The 21,764-nt window shown below is 39.6% G+C and overlaps 1 protein-coding gene across 3 annotated transcripts in view; it reads right to left on the minus strand.

The window, feature by feature from the left end:
* The window catches only part of LOC132398006 (neuronal migration protein doublecortin-like), a 171,261-nt gene that overhangs the window by 10,906 nt on the left and 138,591 nt on the right, over positions 1-21,764 (minus strand). For 2 of the 3 annotated variants that reach the window (XM_059976887.1, XM_059976888.1), the window contains exons 4-6: positions 17,954-18,056; positions 11,868-11,906; positions 7,351-7,461 (exon numbers count right to left, since the gene is read on the minus strand). In XM_059976887.1, coding sequence (XP_059832870.1) covers positions 7,351-7,461; positions 11,868-11,906; positions 17,954-18,056 — 253 coding nt within the window. The remainder of the gene's footprint in view (positions 1-7,350; positions 7,462-11,867; positions 11,907-17,953; positions 18,057-21,764) is intronic. The other variant, XM_059976889.1, reaches the window with a different exon arrangement.

Raw genomic sequence — 21,764 nt, forward strand, 5'->3', positions numbered from 1 at the left:
GAGTGTGGAGATGCCAAGTTACAGGAGTAGGTCAGTGCTTTTCGTAATCTCACACAGACAGGAGTTAAGAGCCTACATGCGGACAATGAGATGATAACTCATTCTGCATCATCTCTCATCTCTACCTGATCAGAAAGTGCTCAAGGCACCCACTGATAAAACAAACAGAAGAATTGTACAACTAATTAAACATCATAAGCACCTTCCATTCCAATTACCTGAATGATGCAATACAGAGTGACCCAGAGACTCATCTGAACGCTGTTTTACGATTGATTTATTGAGACGTAGTGTGCAATGGGACCTTCCAGCCAGGGTGCCTAGCAAACCGCCCGACCTAATCCTACCCTAATCACCAGACAGTTTACGATGACCAATTAACCTACCAACCGATACGCCTGTGGACCGTGTGGGGAATCCGGAGCACCCGGAGGAAACGCACACGTTCATGGGGAGAACATATAAACTCCTTATAGGCAGTGGCAGGCATTGAACCTGGTTACCTGTATGGCGAAACATTGCACTATTACGCTTTCTATCTGAAAATGTCACTGCATTTTCCTGTGCCATTGCTTAAAATGCTCTGAAAAGTTCACAACACTCGACAGAACACTGCTTTAGAAACAACAGGTACTATTGAAAAACTCTGGATGAATTTCTTGCAGCTGCCCGACAATGGTGGTCGCAATGGCCAATGGTGCAGTTAGATAGGGTTAACTTGGACAACTGATTTGACTTTGATATGATTCACATCATTTCCTTACCATTGAAAATTGATTTTATTAAATCTGCAAATAGTTCTGACAAATAAGCAATGTTATTCCTAATATTTTAGAATTGATTACTGAATGAAGCAATTAAGTCTTCAAATGACCTTATCACAGTTTCAAAAAGTGCATAACAGGCTGCTTCCTTTAGAGAGCTATCTGACTTCTGCATCCAACTGTACGTGCTCAAACTGTTCATCATTCTCAGTACAAAACTCTTGAAATAGTCGAGAACTGAGAGCGTTTGGACTTGATTTTAGTTACCTCTGTGATAACAATCATGCGTTAATTACCATGGTCAGTCACCGACTGTTTCAGCCCAATCTCAAGTTCTGCAATCAATAAAACGGTAAATTAGGGCCAAATTTCCATAGATCAGGAAAAAACTGACTCTGCCTGATGTAACTATGAAAATGGACAAGGGAGAGCCAGTGGATGTAGTGTACCTGGACATCCAGAAAGCTTTTGATGAAGTCCCATGTAGGAGATTAGTGGGCAAAATTAGGGCACATGGAATTGGGGGCAGAGTACTGACATGGATTGAAAATTGGCTGGCTGACAGTAGTGATTAACGGGTCCCTTTCGGAATGGCAGAGCTGTGACCAGTGGTATACCGCAAGTTTTGGTGCTGGGACCACAGCTGTTTACAAAATACATTAATGATTTAGATGAAGGGATTAAAAGTAACATTAGCAAATTTGCTGATGACGCAAAGCTGGGTGGCAGTGTGAAATGTCAGGAAGATGTTATGAGAAAGCAGGGTGACTTGGACAGGTTGGGTGAGTGGGCAAATGTATGGCAGATGCAGTTTATAGTGGATAAATGTGAGGTTATCCACTTTGGTGGCAAGAACAGGAAGGCAGATTACTATCTAAATGGAGTCAAGTTAGGAAAACGGGAAGTACAACGAGATCTAGGTGTTCTTGTACATCAGTCAATGAAAGCAAGCATGCAGGTACAACAGACAGTGAAGAAAGCTAATGGTATGTTGGCCTTTATAACAAGAGGAATTGAGTATAGGAGTAAAGAGGTCCTTCTGCAGCTGTACAGGGCCCTAGTGAGATCCCACCTGGAGTATTTGTTTTGGTCTCCAAATTTGAGGAAGGAGATTCTTGCTATTGAGAGAGTGCAGCGTAGGTTCACAAGGTTAATTCCCAGAATGGTGGGACTGTCATATGTTGAAAGATTGGAGCGACTGGGCTTGTATACACTGGAATTTAGAAGGATGAGAGGGGATCTGATTGAAACATATAAGATTATTAAGGAATTGGACACACTGGAGGCAGGAAGCCTGTTCCTGCTGATGGGTGAGTCCAGAACTAGAGGTCACAGTTTAAGAATAAGGAGTAGGCCATTTAGAACAGAGATGCGGAAAAACTTTTTCACCCAGAGAGTGATGGATATGTGGAATGCTCTGTCCCAGAAGGCAGTGGAGGCCAAGTCTCTGGATGCATTCAATAGAGAGTTAGATAGAGCTCTTATAGATAGCGGGGTCAAGGGATATGGGGAGAGGGCAGGAACGGGGTACTGATTGTATATGATCAGCCATGATCACAGTGAATGGCGGTGCTGGCTAGAAGGGCCGAATGGTCTACTCCTGCACCTACTGTCTATTGTCTATTGCTTTTCAATAGCAGTACAGTGCAAAGACATAAAATTGCTATAAATTACAAAATAGTGCAAAGCAAAGGAATAATGAGGTAGTATTCATGGGCTATTCAAAAATCTGATAGCAAAAGGGAGGGGGGTGTTTCTGAGCCACTGATTGTGGGTCTTCAGTGTGGGTTCATGTGCTTCCAGTGCTCTTGCGTGGAAAATTCCAAAATTTTAAATATTCATTTGTCCATCTTAATGAAGAATTCTATCATCTTAATTTCACTCTTTATTAAATATTCCCATTTTGTGGCATCGTTCCCGCTCCCAGTGTCAGCTCGGTCAGCCCACTGCATCCGGATCAATGAGGACAGGTTGATACTACAAGAAGCAGACTGAAGCCATAATTGTTCTGACAACTAGGTGGTATATTGACAGTGGCAGGAATGACCTTCGGTTAATTTTGGATGTCATATGCCCTTGTTGACCTATTTTTTTTAACCTGAAGTATCATGCGCCCCATCAGTTTAACTCGTTTCCTCAGTCTTTATCTCAAAACCATTTAGTGCTGAAATTGGTGAGTATCATTCAGTTTAGGTATAACTCCAAGCTAAAGAAATGGTTCACTATAAATCCTATGTGGAAGGGTGGGCTGCTAAGCTTGTAGATGATGTGAAGGTGGATGGTGGTGTGAATCGTTGAACGTCATTGTAGGTTACAATGGGACATAGACAGGGTGCAGAACTGGACAGAGAAGTGGCAAATGGAGTTCAAACCAGAAAAGTGTGAACTGATTCATTGTGGAAGGTGACTCGACAAAGACAGATGTTCTTCATTCCTATCAACAAGCCTGCCACTGAAAATATTATTTACAATAAAACAATCCAATCTCGAAATCAAGCGTACTAAATGGGAGGTATAGTTTGCTGCTGTGACTGGTGACACAGCTGGATTGAGTCCACTTGAAGGAAATTGGGTTGCAGGGGAGTTGCCACAATCAATGGAATGAGTGGCCGCCTTCTACATCGTGATACCAGACCACTGGGTAAGGGTTAGATGAGAAAAGAGGGCCAGCGTGAAGAAGTAAAGAGATAAGTTGCCTAGGTGAAGGTGATGGCTGTGTCTGGGTGTAGCCTTAATCAATGATGGGCAGAAGAAACAGGATAGAGGTCATATGTGTGACCATTGAAGATTACACTCACACTGCTCAGTGGGGAGGATGATATTGCATCCCCTTCCCCCCACCCCCTGCTCTAAATGGAGCCCTGTGCAGGGAATGACATCATGGTATGTGCAACTAAAGATCTGATGTCGCAAGGGTGATTCACATCAGGAAGTGCCTGGTTAAATTTCCAGGGTAATGAGAGACAACCTGGAAGTGGTTGTATTGTGTTTCACTCAGTGGGGGGAGGGGGGGGAGATGGAGTTAATTTTCAATTGCCTAACATTAAAAAAAGTAGGCAATTTGAAATTAAATTTTGAGCTAGCCTGTTTCATTGAGGTAAAATGTAATTAAAAATCAGTGGTAAGCCACACTTTACAGCAAGAAGCTGTAGCAAGCATGAAAATTGGAACAGACATGACTGAAGAACATCTGCTGGCATTGAACATTTCCTTTGCTAATGACTCTTGGGAACAGCGTCTGCTTCAGCAAGGAGACTGACAACCTCTTATCAGGTTTGAAATTGCTGCTGGTTCATGCAGAAGGCAATTTCTTTGTCTTTAAATCTTTCACTGTCAGAGCATCAAATTATAGTTCAGCGTCTGTCATTCACCAATCAGAATCATGGGCTTCCAAGGTCAAATCCAATTAAAAGGTGGTTAGAGCCAGGACATCTCCTGCGGCCGCATCCAGGTTTCCTGTGCAAAGCCTATGATTTGATTTAACAGGCGGTGCCGAGTGCTTATTCTCGGGCCAGTAGTTATGTTACTGCAAAGAATCAAATGCCAACTAATTAGGAAATGCAATAACAGTGGAGGTTACACATATGTGTTATTTTGAACCTTTAGAAATCCTCAATCGTTAGTTACACATTTCCAATGACTTTTACTACCCTGATGTAAATTTACATTCAAGGAGAGTTGGACAAAACTACCAATATTTAATTAAATCCATCCATGAAGCATGAAAATATGTTTGTGACTTTGCTCCAGGAGTCTGCACCACTCAGTATGAAACTCCTGGAATAATCTGACTGCCTCCATTAAGAATTGACGTTCTGCTATAATCGTACTGTTAGTCCGGTTGTGTTTCAGTCAACAGGGGAACAGCAACACCATCTGTTTTGACTTGTAAATGTTTATAGATAATAATGCATGCTTTACAATATAAGATGCAACCACTTTCTTAAAAAAGTCTTCCAAGTGAAAGGAAAGCCAAACTATACAATCAAATAAAGGTATGGTCCATTTGACCAGTGAGGGTTTGTGTGATGTACTCTGTGACAGTAATGCAAACTGTAGAAGGATAGGTATTTTTCCTCACTTTGATCCCAGGGAAGCGAGAGTTTAAATAATTGGATACTATACAAACAAGAAGCTATAGGCAACACACACACACACACAGCAGTAAGTGCTGGAAGGTCTATTGAAGGGTCTCAGCCCGAAATGTTGACTGTTTATTCCTCTCCATCGAAACTGTGTTCCTCCAGCATTTTGAGTGTGTAACTCCGGATTTCAAACGTCTGCAGAATCTTGTGTGTTCATGAGAACCCTTCAGAAGGAATGTGATTAACTCTAGAGTAATCAATGTGGACTAAAAATTACTCAGCATGCTTTGAGACCATTTTATCTTTTATACAGCAACATTTTACAAAACAAAAAGCTGTGCAAAAAAATTCCCTTTTGGTCACAAATAATATTAACCCAATGACCCAACCAACTTTTCTGCAGAGTATGGCTGCCATGGAATTTCAGTCCAATGGGGCCTTTCAGTGTGAAGAAAACTATATTCTCTGAAATTGATGTTGCAGGTTTAATTGGACCAACTGGATTAAGAAGAAGGTCATAAGGAAAAAACTGGACATAGGGAGGGGATCACAAAGGGAGGGGTCTGCATAAAATACTTATATTGCATATTGGGTGCAGTAAAGTTAAGGTAACCAGAATGATAAAAAGGATGAAGGTAAGCCACTAGACTGGAGCTCAGTTTCGTTAATTTCGTTAATTAAGGATTGTAATGAAATATGTTATTTTTTTAATGTTTTAATGTATGGTTTTGTGCGGGATGGAAGGGAAATGCACAATGCACTCTTCACCACTGTACGTTACAACTGTTAGAAATGGGACAACATCAGTATTGACAGTTATAGGACACCATTAGAACAGGATCCACTGTAAGCCTTGAGCCCAGTAGACGATTCTTGTTTAGGAGATTTAAGCACGTTTTTAAGGTTGACACATCATTGCTGAGAGAGCACAGTACTGTTGGGGTTAATGCATTTTGGATGAAATATTAAAATCCTGTCTGCTAACTGATTTCAATAATCCCATCACCATCCTCCTGACCTCAGCTACAGATTATCAGTGATGAAGCATCATATTATTCCTCACAGGGCCTTACTGCCTGCATACAGTGTCATATTACACAGTGACTACACATCAACAAGTACTTCAATAGCTTTACATTGCTACAACCTGAGGTCACCAAAGTCTACGTTGCCTCAAAATTCAATTATGCAGTATCAATTTTCTTCCTATCTAATTAATGATTTGTTTTTCCTTGAGTGAGTATGACCAAGTCTGGATCATTTTATATCACTCAGAAAATTTGACTAGGCATCATCCTTGTGATTCAATACAATTCCTCTGTCTATTTTGGAACACTGTAGGACAGCATGGATCACACTGTCTCGGGGCACCTGTTCTGGTTCAAAACTGGGACCACTGGGATGGTATGGGAGGCACAGAAGGTTGGATACTTTCCGACAACGAAAGCATCAACACCCCCTTGACCGACACTGCCACCAAGCCCAAAATCTGGGCATCCTATTCACGCTCCATATGAAAGCATAATCTCCTTGATCTGCTATAGTTTCCAATCTTCCACCTAGCACACTGAGTATCCAAACCCTCTGAAACAATCCCTACCCCATTCTCATGAACCACAAGTTCAAGAAGACAGATCTCACCTCCTAATTGCAGACTTGAAAAGCCTGTTGTTTCAGCTTCAACTTGCTTTTCCCACTCAAGATTGATAAGCCCAATAACCAACATCAACCTGAGCTCAGGTTCAATGGCACCCTGCCTGTGTGGCATTCTAGTGCACCTTCCGGAAAGCACTGGTCACAGAAACTTCCAAGTCTTTCAAGTATTATTTTTTGTTCCTGCTTACCTCTTCTTTTTTGTGCCAAGGCAGGTAAATCTGCCCAGTGTACATAAAGGTTAAAGCCACAGTGAACACTAAATACTCATTGTTTGATAGCGCTAAGATAGAATTTGTCACCTGTAGGAAGATTACAAAGGTAAAATAATCCTTAAATAGTCCCAGACTTCAGCCAACATGACAGAAGTTGCTATTACTTTGGCCAAGTATTTTTTTTAAATGGTTATGGCATGGGCTTTGCTTTAAAGTATATATTCTCTTCTAAGGATTGTAATTTGTTAAATAATTTTTCAATCTATTGTGATAGACACTGCAAAGTAGGAAACTTAACTCCATCCATAGTTAATTGAGATGGTCAATCCTCTACCAAAGCTCTGCCCAACTTCAAGGTTATGCTCATACATTTTTGCTTAACATTCATATACTGTGTGTTACTCTGCAAGACATGTCTACAGAACCCTTGTAGATTTTTTCAATTATATATAATAATATTTACAAAGAATATATTTTCCTGAACTGTATTTGAATAATTATAATATTTTTCACATTGTAATTGGTCCCTGTGGAGGGAATTGTGATCCACATATTTGAAATTAGAATAAAAAGTCAATTAGCAGTTTTTTCTTGCACGCTGTGGTTGTTGAAATACTAACAAGTTCCACTTACCAGAATCAGCAGGAGACTTACTACGACGTGAAGTTCCAGAGCTCTTGCCTGTAGATCTTTGTGTGGCATTAACAGATTTACCCCCGGGATTTGTCTTCACCACACGGCATTCTAAGTTAAAATAGAAAAGAGTAACAGTTTACATTAAATGGGCACAAATAATGCTAAATGTACTGTAGCATTAGAAATGATCGTTTCTATCTGACTCTCTGTCTAGCTCCTCATTTTCTCAGGGTTGTTCAATTTCATGTTACAAGCGAGCCTCTGGAAACAGGTGCATGTGGTGGTTTTCCCATAAAGCACTGTGAAGGTATGAGATTTGAGCAACGGGGCATTTATCAACTGGATGTTTACAAAACTATATTTTTGTTTGTGCTGGAAACAATGCCACATCTGATGTAGTTACAGGCAACTATTAGAAGGCCATTTGTTCAGACTAGGTAGACGCCATGAACACAAAAATGAATGGGTAACTAATCTTCCAAGTCTACACCTTGCCATTGCCATATGTTTCATGATTTGTAGTTCAGAGAGCAATTTTTAATCCCGAGCCCCTGTGAATGAAGGATTTATTCTGACTTCACTAAATGGAAGGAAGATTTAGAACTTCTGTTTTTCTGTCAGTGTTGGTGTATGGAAGTCCATACATATCTTCAAACAGTCTACAAGTACTGTCTTCTGAAATGTTTATGTTCAATCTGAACGTGTTGTTCTATTTTACTTAATAGTCAACTTATATGAGACAAAATCTTTTGGATAGCTGTGAAATAAAAAAATTCTGAAGTGGTGGATGTGCATTCAATTTCAGTATTTAAGAATAGTTTGGATAGGCACGTGGATGGGAGGGGTTTGGAGGCCTATGATTCAGGTGCAGGTCGATGGACTGTGCAGAATAGTACTTTGGCATGGACTAAATGAGCCAAAAGGCCTGTTTCTCTGTTGTAGTGCTCTCTGATTTTATTATTGCTCAGAAAATAGTATGATATAACTATCTTTAAAAATATTTTCAAACCCCTTACCCAAACCTATGAGCTAAACCACAATATCATGCTGGGGGGAAAAAAAACTTTCAGATTCTGACAATAATTTAATCTAATATAATGACGGGTAACCTTACTTTCAATATTAAGCTTTGGTTCTCATATTCAGCCATGCAAACATGATTATTTCTTTTATTAGTCGGTCTGTTGCTTTTTTTAAGGCTGAAATGTCATAGTTACGGTCCTATTCATCTTGCTTACCTTGCAGTCGGCTGTCTCAGCAGTCACAAATGCTGCTCGTTTTGGTGACAAGATTGAAGAGCAGCTTGAACAGCCCGCCAGGCCCGTGCTGTCCTTTATCCTCTACTTGAGTCTGTCTGCCCCATTTCACCTAATTCTATCAGATTTGATACCAGTTCCTGTTTCTTTCTTTACCCTCATTTTACATGGCTCTCTTGTGTCCTCAACTAGAATATCAATCCTATCATTCTAAGGCTAGCAAATTTCTCCTGAATTCACGATGATAATTCCAGGAGCTACTTTAAGAGAAAAGTCCTAGTTCACTCAAGTTATCCTCATAAGATATGCTCTCTAATCCTGGTCAATCTCCTCGGAACCCTCTCTAAATTTTTCACATGCTTCTTATAATAAGGCACCAGAAATGAACACACTATTTGAAGTGTGGTCTCACATACAGCTGCCACGTTATCTCACAATTTAGGAATAGTGTAACTAGGTGGTTGATGGTTGGCGTTGACTCAGTGGGCTATTAGGCCTACTTCTATGCTGTATCTCTCTAAAACTCTAATCCTAAAATTTCACTCAACCAGCATCGTAAGGGTATCTTCATCAGATGGTTCAAGATGTTTTGCGTTACTATTTTTGGAAAGAATGTATGGGATCCTGAGGACCTACACTCAGTGTTTTAAGAAAGGATTCCTCCCCTTCCCCAAGAGATTTCTGAGTGGTACATGTATCCATGAACTCTACCACATTTTTTGTCTTCTGCACTGGTTATTTACTTTTGTAACTTAAAGCAATTTTTATGTTTTGTGCTGCATTGGTGCCACAAAACAGCAAATTTCTTGACAAATGTCATGCCTTCTCAATGCATCTGGGGATGGTTAATAAATCCTGACACTTCTAACAATACTTTTAACCAATTAATTAAGATCAACTGGATAGATAAACAGAAAGGAAAAGAAAATAAATTATAATTTAAAGAGCCTTTTCCTACTAAATGCATGCAACTATCATTAATTCTTACCACCTTACCTGTTAAAACGTCCCACAATCCATAATCCAAAGTACCTTGCTATAAAACCATAAGACATTCAGCAGGAGCAGAACTAGGCCATTTGGCTCATCTTGCCTGCTCTACTTTTCCACCATGGCTGATTTATTATCCCTCGCAATCCCATTCTTCTGCCTTGTCCCTGAAACCCTCACAAATCAAGAACCTATCAACTATTGTTTTAAATATACTCAGTGATTTGGCCTCCACAGCCACCTATGGTAATGAATTCCACAGATCAGCACACTCTGGCTCAAAGAAATCCTCCTCATCTCTGTTCTAAAGGGACATTGCTCTATTCCGAGGCTGTGTCCTCTAGTCCTAGACTCCCCCACAAAAGGAAACATACTCTCCATTTCCACTCTATCTTGGCCTTTCAATATTCGATACGTTTCAACGAGATCCCCCCTCCCCTAATTCTTTTAAATTCTAGCGAGTACAGGTCCAAAGCTATCAAACACCCATTATAGGTTTTCTCTTTCATCTAGAATCATTCTCATGAACCTCTTCTGAACCCTCTCCAATTCCAACACATCTTTTCTTAGAAAAGGAGCCCAAAACTGCTCACAATGCATTTGAGAAGAGGTTGGCTCATCTGTTTTTCATTAGATTAAACTACAGCCTCTCTCTGAGGACATCTTTCAAAGCAGTAAAATGGACACTTCACTAAGGGATGCATGAAAGCAAGGGTACTTTATGTAATTTACTAAAGGGCAGCCAGGGACAATATATATGGTACCAAGGATATGTACCACAATCAGAGGTTGCTTTTGTAAGAGGCTGCTGCATACCTCAGTGTTCCTTTCAAAATGGATCAGTGCAGAGGAGCTGTACTAACAGAGGAACTAAATGACTGCTGGATTGAAATAAAATTGTCTGACCTTGATATGAACTAGATTTTCTAATCAGTGGAATATTACTGGCAAATCATCTGAAAGCAGCATTTTGAAGTATTTGGTCGCTAGTGCATGAAGCTCAGACAACCTGTTTGAGAGATTTTTACCCGAGGCTGATAAGATTAAACTGCATTGAAGTTTGTATCTAATTATTTTATAGATAAAAATTTATAAAGTAACAGTGAAATATACTGAACGTAAATGTCCCTTTCAGTTTGATGACACGTGCCATGGCTAGAAGAAGGGAAGGTATTTTTTTTATTTAAAGGCAGAACAGAGTAACAGGCCCTTCGGCCCAACAAGCCTGTGCTACCCAATTATACCACTTTGACCAAATAGCTACTAACGTGTACATCTTTGGAATGTGGGAGGAAACCAACACAGTCACGGGGAGAATGTACAAACTCCTTACAGAATGTGATGGAACTGATCCCCAATTGCTCGCTGGCACTGTGATTGTGTTATGCTAACTGCTAAGTTACTGTGCCATTTTCCAAGATCTGATGGCTAAATTAGACTTGTGTGCTCAACTATTGTATTAAATTTGCAGAAATGTAACTATGTAACTTCAGTACATAGTAACATGCAATTTGTAATTTTTACTAATGTTTACCAGATTTTTCAGTTTTACCAAATGTTGTACAGTATATGATAACACCTCTTTCTAATCTTTAAGCTAAAAGTTATTCAGTCTTATCTGCTTCTTAATACATTCCAAAAATGGCATGGCAAGTCAGGCAATGCATTCTGAGCCCTCAAGCTAAGTCAAGAAATAGGAGTCTAGGCACAATCTTACAGAGCTAGTTCCCTGGTCCAAGAGGCATGAACTGTGTCTGGACTTGGTCTATCATTAAACAAGAACTGAAGAGAAAGTGACGTGTTGCATAGTCAATCCAAGAAGTTAATATAAAAGGAAAAGGAAAGCAAACAAAAATCAAAGAAAGACAGAATCCAAATTCAAACATAGACCAGAAGTGACAGCAGCATTTGACAGAAAGACATTTTGAAGAACCACTAATAAAAGGACATAAATAATTGAATTTTAAAAGGGGAGGCTGGTCAAATGTAAATCTGCAAGATAAAAAAGTAACTGGGACCTTCAAAAGATTTAGTTACAGTTAATCAATGAGACTGGGCAAAAACTGAACATTAACAGAAAGAGTAAAGCTCTCAGATTATCGAGTCTTTTGAAAACAAACTGTACAGAAGGTTGTTGGCTAAATCACTTCTGCAGTCAGTTTTATTAGAATGCCTATCCAGTTGCTAACTTTTCTGCATAAGTCCATCCCCCAATATTGCAAACATTTCTGCTGCTGAAAATTTTTCACCAGTGAATCCTTTACTTACCAACATCAAAACCTCCCATCGTCCGACTTCTGTGCACCTCTTGGAGAGTAAAAAGTTTTAATCAGAGAGTTAAAACACCTAGCAAACTCTGAACCATTTCCTCAAGATTATTTTATTATTTCCTCCTGGGGGATATTTCTGTCTCAACTATGTTCTGATAATCTCGGTTTCAATCTCGGTAACGCCCCATGAGTAAAATATTATTTTACCTCACATATTTAATAACATTTTAAACATTGTCACTTTTAATCCAGTTTAAGATAAAGATCTCTCCACAAGCAATGTTCTGTATAAATATTTTTTACTAGGACTTTGTATTCCTGAAACTTAATGACACATTTATAGACATGGAAGTCAGTTAAACAAATGGCATTATCCCTATAAAACGAGTTTGAACAACGTGATGTTTCCAAAATTGTGGATCCAAAAGTATTTATGACTCACAATACGCTGCTCCATATGCCTACGTCCTGAGCAACATGTAACTATTAGATGGGATTGTACTTCTAGTCATCACTAATGCAATTGAAAACCAGTACACCAGTGGACCTAGTAGATCTTGCTACTTTTTCCAATCACTGAAGCAGTAAGTGCTCTCTGAGCATGTTTGAGGGCAGATTTCTGCATCTAATTAAGTCACTGTTAGAATTGATTTAAATTCCCTGGATTAATATGTTTTGTGCAGAAATGGCTGAACTGACTTTCTAAACAGTTTAATTTTTCTCATTTAAAATGAGAAAACTAAAGTACACAGGCAGACATTTACAGAAAACATTTATCAGCAGTAAAATACTGGCTGGTTTAGAAATAAATATGCAGCAATTAGAAGTGCTTAATTTATAACCTGTACGTCCATCAGTCTCTCAGCTTCATCCATCCTCATTTCCCTGATGTTCCAAGTTAACAAGAATATTTTGGCCAAGTGCTGAGCTTATACATTATTTACCACATATAATCGTACATTGTGCAAGGAACTTAACATTCATGGTCATGTACTTAATCCACACTGAGTGCTAGGGGGATTTGTATACTAAATTCAACCTTAGAAAACTAGCCCATCGATTGAAAATTCCCCACTACTCAAAACAATTCAGAACAAGTCCTTGGAAACTTTTATTTTACTCTTGCATCTTGCCTTATGAGCAGCACCAAATCCAATTAAATACTTTCCCACTCCACTTATCAAGTTCTCTTTTGATCTGCAACCTAATACCCTGAACATTGTGAACTATGGGTGCAAATGAACATTGCAGATGACAATGATCGTTATTGCTTCCTAAGAACTGCACAAATGCTGACACAATTAGCTCATGCTTTCTGTGAGACTTTGTTCTTGTTAAGACCATAAGACATAGGAGCAGAATTTGGCCATTTGACTATTCCATCATGGCTGATTTATTATCCTACTCAACCCTGTTCTTCTGCCTTCTCCCAGTAACCTTTGACACACTTACTAATAAAGAACCTACCAACTCCTTTTTAAATATACCCAATGACTTGGCCTCCATAGCCATCTGTGGCAATGTATTTCACAAATTCACTACCCTCTGGCTAAAAAAAAATCCTCATCTCTGTTCTAAAGGGACTGTTGTTGCCAATAATAAAATAAAATAGGATAACTAAAATAAATGGGCTCAGAACACAGGCTCCCTTATGTCTCAAACATTCTGTTTATTTTACTGGTGCACAAGGAGAACAGCATGGCCCCTGTCACCCACACTGTTCTCAAGACAAGATAGAAAACATGCTATTTTTAATACAGAATAGCCTTATTTGGTAAGTTGTTTATGTTTGAATTCCTTACTTGTAAGATCAATCAGCATTCACAATAGAGGTGTTGAAAGTAAATTGACAACCAATGATATTTTGAAGTTAGTAAAGCCAATAGAGATGTCAAAATTCAACTGAAACTTCAAGTGGGCAGTTGATGATAATTTGAAGTTAGTAAAGACAATTATCCCTTGGTTATTGGGTATGTTTCACATTTTTCTGTTATTCTTATCTCGTCTGTCTCTGACACCCCCTTTTGTGTCAAAGGGCACTATGATTTATGAAGAACTTTCTAGAAAAGTCTCAGTACAGAGGCCTCTCTTGTCTGGCTTGGGTACACTTTGCCACAGTCACCTCCATGTAACAAGTTTGTAGTAATCAGTGGTGTCTATGGTGGTCTCATTTCAAAGCTCTCATTTCTCTAAAACTGCCTCAGGCTATCCTTCCCTGGACATTGTCTTTAAAATCTTGCCTTACCGCAACTTCCACAGGATGTCCCTCTATGCTGAGCCTGTGTCCTCTGGCCCTAGGCTCCCCCACTGTATCTTTAAATGATAAGACTAATGTTATGGACACATATTCTATAATATTTGACACTGCACTCCACAAAACCTTTGTGTATTCTGAGCAAAAAAAACAAATGCAGTTATTCAGTCTGCTTAAGCATGTAAGCTCAGACAATGGAACTAAATGGTGTAAAGGGTGAACAATAGAAGAAAATTTAGTTTACCTGCAATTTGTAACCACATTCCAAAACATTATTAAGTGAATGTATGAATAATATACCATCATATTCTGGGTAAAGTAGTTGTCTTGTAGCTATTAGTCAGAATGTCTCTGTTTGAGTTCATTAATAATTACATAATTCTTAAAATAAGATACTCAATTTCAAAGCAAGGTTTTGAACCGAGAATATGAACACATCGCAAAGCAAAACAGTAAATTAACAGTGTTCACCTATATCTACGAGTAAAATAAATACAAAAAAAAGGCTATTTTCAAAATACATTTTAAATTCAACTTCACAAGCTAATCACATTGTTCAGAAGTAATAAGAAAGATTAATCAAAATATGACACGTAATAACAATCATTTAAAAATTCAGGAAACTTATGGAGCATTTGCCCGAAGATGTCATACAACAAAAGTTCTTATCGCTTTTTCATATTAAAGTTCTCAAGTGATTATAGTTGCCACGCCAGAAGCTTAAAAACACTGCATCATATGCGGGAGTAAAGCACCATGATTTGTGCTTTTAGTGATTATGAAACTATGGAGTCCAAAGAACACTTAAATAGTTGATTGGAAAACATTTGATTGAGCTGTGTTATTAATACGCAGCTGGAAAGTGAGGGAATTCTCCACTTGACTTCAAACTAGTGAAGAGAGATGTTGTAGGTTATAAGAGGAGGTAGGTGGCTGGAGAGTTCACTTGCTCTGGATGTGGTCTCTGTTTTTCCTTTCCTTAATCATGGAACCCTGCCTGTGTCTGAATGGTTTTCTTCCTAATTGAATAAGGAGGATGAGGATTTCAGGGAGAAATGAGCTGTTCGGAAATGGAGATGATAACCATTAAAGATGACAACAAATAGGATGTCAATAAACAAAATGCATTCTCAGAACAAAATGCATGTTGTGGAGAGAATATTGAGCCTGGTCTTCTGAAAGTTGACCAAATAAGAAAACAAGGGCTTGAGACATTATAAAGACAGAACTGACTCTTAATTTCAGTGAAAGCACAGTCTTCTCTTGATATGACGCATGAATTTTTATGCTTCTGGCTGGCTGATTTTAGTTAATCTATGAATTTTCATTGAAAGAAAGGATAAAGAGGCAAGTTTTTATTAATGAACATGGATAAAAAGCTTTGGAAAGAAAAATAAAAAGAAAATGCTGGAAATGCTCATCAGGTCAGGAAGCATCTGTAGAAAAAACTTAACACTTTAAATCCATCACCTTTCAACAATACCTAGTAATGTTAAAAATCAAGCATGTTTAGATAGAGGAGAGAGGCAGATTGAACAACAGGATGTCAATTAAAGGGCAGCAAATTTGAGAAAATGATTGACCTAATATCAATGGTGCCAGCACAGGGCGTGTGGTGAAGGTTTAACCACTGTTGTTGGTGAAGTAAACGGGATGAATAAGGACAAAGAAGTACAATAGGAAGACTGTGAGATAGAAGACCATGCTTCTGAGATGTCTTCCTTCTCGTTAGTCCCTCCCTGCCACTAAAGTTGGCAGGTCTCTTAATTGTAACTCTTCCATTTTTCATACTCCTGCTTTCACCTTCCCACCCATAAGGCTGGGGTTCTCCGAGTGTTTATCTTTCTCACCTTTCACATTCAACAGATTACCTCTAAGATCTTTTAGCACACTCAAAGTGATGTCACACCAGTCTCCCCTCCCTTTCCTGCATGCCGTAAGGACCTTTTCTTCTGTGACTCTGCTTCCTCCTGCAAGTGTTTCCCTTCTCATGGGGACTTCCCATAAAACTGCAAGCAGATTCAGAAACTTTTCCTTTGCCTCCTCCCTTCCTACCATCCAGGTGTCCAAATCTAGTTTCCAGCCCTATTGGTGATCTACTCATGTTTCTTCCAATTCAGTGTCCTGCATGTAATACTCAAGAGTTACTGAGCAATATAACATGGAATCAGGTGCTTTGGCACTTATAGTCCATGCCAAACTATTACTCTGCCTGGTCATGATGTGGTCTTGTCAACAGTCAAGAAAGCAAACACCGACCGAGTGGCTACTTTAGGTCAATCCATCAAGAAAACCCCTGACTTTCCAGTTACTTGTTACTTTAATTCTCCATCCCAATCCCTCTCTAAATTTGACTTCCTACGATGTTTCAACAGAGCCCAACATCAATTCGACCTCATCTCCCGAGTTCTAGCCCAGCTCTCCACGTCAGATTTTATAATTTCAGACATGCAGCCTTTCCAGTTGTGTCAGATCTGGCCAGTTGTGGTGAAAGTTCATCAAATTATAAAGCTAACTGAAATTTCTCTGTTCATAGCAACACACACAAAATGCTGAAGGAACTCAACAGACCAGGCGGCATCTATGGAAAAGAGCAAACAGTCGAGATTTCAGGCAGAGATCTATTCTTTTCCACAGATGCTGCCTGGCCTGCTGAGTTCTTCTAGCATTTTGTACGTGCTGCTTTGGACTTCCAGCATCTGCAGATTTTCTCATGTTGTGCTTCTCTCTCCACAGATGCTGAGTGTTTCCAGCAATCTCTTCAATTTTAGATTTGTTGTAATTGTATTTCACTGTTTCAGCATCTTTTCACTCGCTCCATCATTCCTCATCACACCTTTGTATCTGTCTTTCTTGGTTGATATGCTATCCCTTTCTTTTCTCTGTCTCTCGTTTTCTTTGTAACAAATTGTATTTGTTTTCTAATTTTTCTTAGTTCTGACTAAATTTCATCCACCTAAAACATTAGCTCTGTTTCTCTCTCTTCAACTGTTGGCTGACCCACCGAGTATTTCTAACAATTTCAGATGTTCACCAAAAGCCTCCCTCTAGTTTCCTTCCTCATTCTTTTTCATCCATGTTCACTGTCCTCTCCTATCAGATTCTTTCTTCTTCAACACTTTACTTCTTCCACCTATCACCTCCTAGCTTCTTACTTCAAACCCTGCCCCACCCACTCACCTTACTTCTCACCTGTTTTCACCTATCACCTTCCAGTTTGTACTCCCCCCACCTTATTCTTGCTTCTACCCCATACCTTCCATTCCCAATGAAGGGGTTTGGACTGAAACATTGTCTGTTTATTCCCCTCCATAGATGCTGCCTGACTTGCTGAATTCCTCCAGCATTTTGTGCATGTTACTCAAGCATTTCCAGCATCTGCAGTATCCCTTGTGGTGTTGTTTTTTTTTGCAAGAGAGGGAACTGTGTAGGAGAAAGATGTCATTCTTCAACCCACACTGAATATGCTGAATTCATGATCACCCAATAAACAGGATGATGCTCCACGCCAATTTAAATGTCCTTTAAAAGTTAGAAAACATCTAGTTTCTTACCAATTCTGAAATGGTTGAGAATTGTACTTCTACTGTCTGCATTCTCTGAGTAATGTCTTTGTGTGTGCAGTCTTACAGTCAGGCCTCTCAACTAATAAAAGGCTCTTCCATAGAATATTGAAATACAATATTTATAGGAATTCAATTAATTTTTGGTCGGTTCATCTTGGGAAAGATTTCACTTAAATGTTTTGGTGTGTATGATTCCAAACTTAAGTTCTTGGGGCTAAAGATTCAATATTGGTTAGTAAGTTACTTAATCCATATTGTGCTTACCATTTTCATCCAGTGAAAAGTCATCCTGGGCATATCGAAACTTTTCTGGACCGCAAGCTATGAACACATCATCATCTCCGAAAAAGTCTTGCAGACATGACACCTGTAGAAAGCAAACAATAATCCATTAATATTATTGCAGAAATGCAATGAGAGATCATTCATCCCATTGTGTTCAGTCCTTCCACAAGTCTTGTTCACTCTGCTCATGATATAAGACCACAGGATGAGCATTAAGCTGCTACTACAAGAAAAGGCAGGATGAGATAGAATCAGCCTTTAAATATTTGCTCATCTTCATTATGGTTTTGGATTGTGAAGAAAAACACAGGCACAGACTTCACTTTCTCCTATGTAATACCACTTAGTAGAGCTCCAGTAAGCACTAGGTCAGAAATGTGGTGCTGAAGGACTCAGGCGGTAGTCTCAATACAGTCAATTGTCAATCAAAGATTTTCAGTTACTCATCCCATTCAGTAGCAGAAAAATGATTCAATGTAGCTGATCAACCATGATCATATGGAATGGTGGCATAGGCTCAAAGGGCTGAGTGGCCTTCTCCTGCTCCTATTTCTTTATAACTTTGTATTCTTTGGAAGATGAATTTCAGGACTATATTCTTCAGACATACATTAACAGTAAACGTGCTTTGAATCTTACAAAGACTGGGTGCATAAATTTGGATAATTACTCCTCAACAGCATTAAGCTTGCACGTCAGTAGGAGAAACTAAAGTATTATTTTATTGACTAAATCTGTGGAAATACAAGAAGATGTAATCAAGACAAAACAAAATGAGCCATGTGTCACACTGACTGCAGGAAGCTACAGAGATCCACATGCATGGAAATTGATTAAAAGTTGTCCATCAAATTACACCCTAAACAAAAATCTACATTAATTTTATGCAAATAAGAAGAATCTGGCATAAAGATGGAGCCAAATTAATGCAATTAAAATCTGCAGTGCAGCAGTACATAAATGAGAACGTCTACCAAGGAGTTAATTTGCATTACAAATTATCTGACAGATGAGGTGACTGAGGGAGAATGAACTTCATTCGCTACAATATTTCAGTATGTACAAGTGGAAATAGAAAGGGTCAAACCATCATGGTATAAGCGTAGTTGTAAAAATACTTCTGGTTGCTGGGGGAGTTTGCACTGTATGTCAGAATATGGCTCATGAATATTCAGCCCAGGACGTAGGATTCCCTATGCATACTGCCCGTGTGTAGCTGTGACGAGTATGAGTTGACCGCCCATGACTTTGTGGGCTGTGGATTTGTAAAGGCCTGGAAAAGGACGCAAGGGTCTTTACTGAGGTTCAACCAGGCAGCTGCATAGCAGTTGATCTCTGATCCATGGGCTGTTCCCAGAGATGCATACCAAGACAAACATCATGTACTGCTGTAAGATCATCAACTCAATAAGAGCAAACTTTAGTCTGCCCAAAACATGCTGGTCTTCCAGGGCAACGAGGATTGCTCTTGACGGCATATTCCAGGCTGAGGGATGTATGGAACATGATTTTCCAACTCAAAGGCTTTGTGGGCAGGAACTGAAGCCTAGAGCGTTACTGCCACTAAACATTGAGGGAATAAGCCCTGGTAAAAGTCTCTCAAAATCCCAAAAGTTTGTATTATCCAGAGGGGCCACAAGCATCAGATGTGCTAACAACATAAATGTATAGACCAGATAACATACAATCAGTGGCTACTTCATTAGATAAAGGAATCGGGTGTGGTCTTCTACTGCTGTAGCCCATCTGCTTAAGTTTCGACATGTTGTGCATTCAGAGATGCACTTTTGTACATCACTGTTGTACTGCTGCCTTCCTGTCAGATTGAACAAGACTGGCCATTCTCTTCCGACTTCTCTCATTAACAAGGCATTTCCGCCCACAGAACAGCTGCCCACTGGATGTTTTTTTTGTTTTCCACACCATTCTTTGTAAACTCTAGAGATGGTTGTGCATGAAAATTACAGAAGATTACCAGTATTTGAGATACCCAAACCACCCCACCTGGCACCAACAATCATTCCATGGTCAAAATCATTTAGATCACATTTCTTCCCCATTCCAAAGTTTAGTCTGAAAAACAACTGAATCTTTTGACTATGTCTTCCAGTAAGATAGCAGCAATCTCAGATGCAGTGGCTTCTACAGGGCCAACCAAAGGTACTATTGTCTTTTTTAAACATATTTGTTACACTTGAAAAACCCTGCTGGACATTAAGATCTTAAAGGATTGCAGGTCTGCCCCATCAGCGAGTTGCTCGTCGATGCAAAAAATGAAGGAGCTGGACTTGGTACAGATCATGCTTCCACCTGCGCAGAGAAGTATCGGTGTGCAAAGGCGGTCTGCAGTCAAACAGTAAGTGATTGTCCTAGTCGCTTTTCATGTGATCAGAGGAGCCTTTTGGGTACTGGTAAAGTGGAAAGCTGCAAGTCTGATTCACTGTTTTTATTGGTAAACAGCGGGGGATCTGCTTGGCCTCGGTTGTTGCAAGGACTAGCCTCCTACTGTGGTGTCGCCCGTTCACAGCTGCCCGGGAGAGAAGCATCAGAGTCGGTACACCCGACAGGAGTTTTGGATGTGGTGTGGCGCGGTGTCCATGCTGGAGTCAGTGCTGCTCTCCAGTGTCCGCTCAGCAGAAGACAAGATGTATTGTGTTCGACTCCAGACCGCTGCAACATTCATGCACTCAGATACTTGGACTACCTTTTTAGAAAATGTGTGACTGTATTTTACTGTTCTCTTATGTGTGCAATGTGTGCCTTGTGCTGGAAGGACTGTCGGTACTGTGTTTTGCACCTTAGCCCCAGAGTAATGCTGTTTCGTTGGGCTGCAATCATGAATATTCATGTATGAGAATTTAACTTGAACTTGAGGTCGGCATACTTTTATGTATTGAGTTGCAGCCACATGATTGTTTGATTAGATATTTGCGTTAACAAGCAGACGTACACGTATAGCCAACGAATAAACTGGCCACTGAGCGTATAAGTAGACCGAACCACACAGAATATAAAGAAAACCTAGAATTTTTTGGATTTCTTGAATATATTTTTATGAATAAAGTTTATTTATGAAATTAAAAAGTATGGGGTGGATTCCCAAGCAGACTGGTAGAACTATTTGGCAGAATGTCTCATTGTCAGAAGTCACCAACAAATACCAAGTCTACACGTGGCTGTGGTGAGAAGGGCCAATCAAATCTTTTCCATACAGACGCCGTCTCACCCACAACATTCGTTGCTATTGATCTAAGGATGAGACAACCACTCATCTCTTTGCTGACTTGCAAGGATGTGGAAATGGAGGCATGAGTCCTTGTCAAGGTTCATCTTGAGCGGCTACATAATGGAGGACTCTCTGGCTAGTCCATGAGATACGTGGCTGTTCCGTAAAATTTCACACAGCTCAGTTTAATAAGGTGCCATTTAATTCTTATGCCCTGTATCTTGAGTCATAGTCCTGTCCAAATAATCTCCAGCAAAACCTTACTGTAGATTCTAGTACAAAAGGGAAAATAGCTTATAGTCCTACTGTAGCGGTCTGCTACACACAGCGCTAAAATTACGACACAGAGTCGGTAACTGCAGTTGAAGGAAAAAACTTTATTCGAAATCTTCAGCCTCACTTTTAAGCCTCCCTCAACCTGCCCCCCATGGCGCAGAGGCTCCAAAGCTCTGTGCTCGCAAACCCCCGTAGGCTATCTAATTGTGAGTCGGTTCGGATGTGCCAGGAAATGGGTCGCCACACTACAGCATTTTGATCTAGACCTATGTAATATGGCTTTCGTTG

This window comes from Hypanus sabinus, chromosome 8, assembly GCF_030144855.1.
Source record: "Hypanus sabinus isolate sHypSab1 chromosome 8, sHypSab1.hap1, whole genome shotgun sequence".
Taxonomy (NCBI): Eukaryota; Metazoa; Chordata; class Chondrichthyes; order Myliobatiformes; family Dasyatidae; genus Hypanus; species Hypanus sabinus.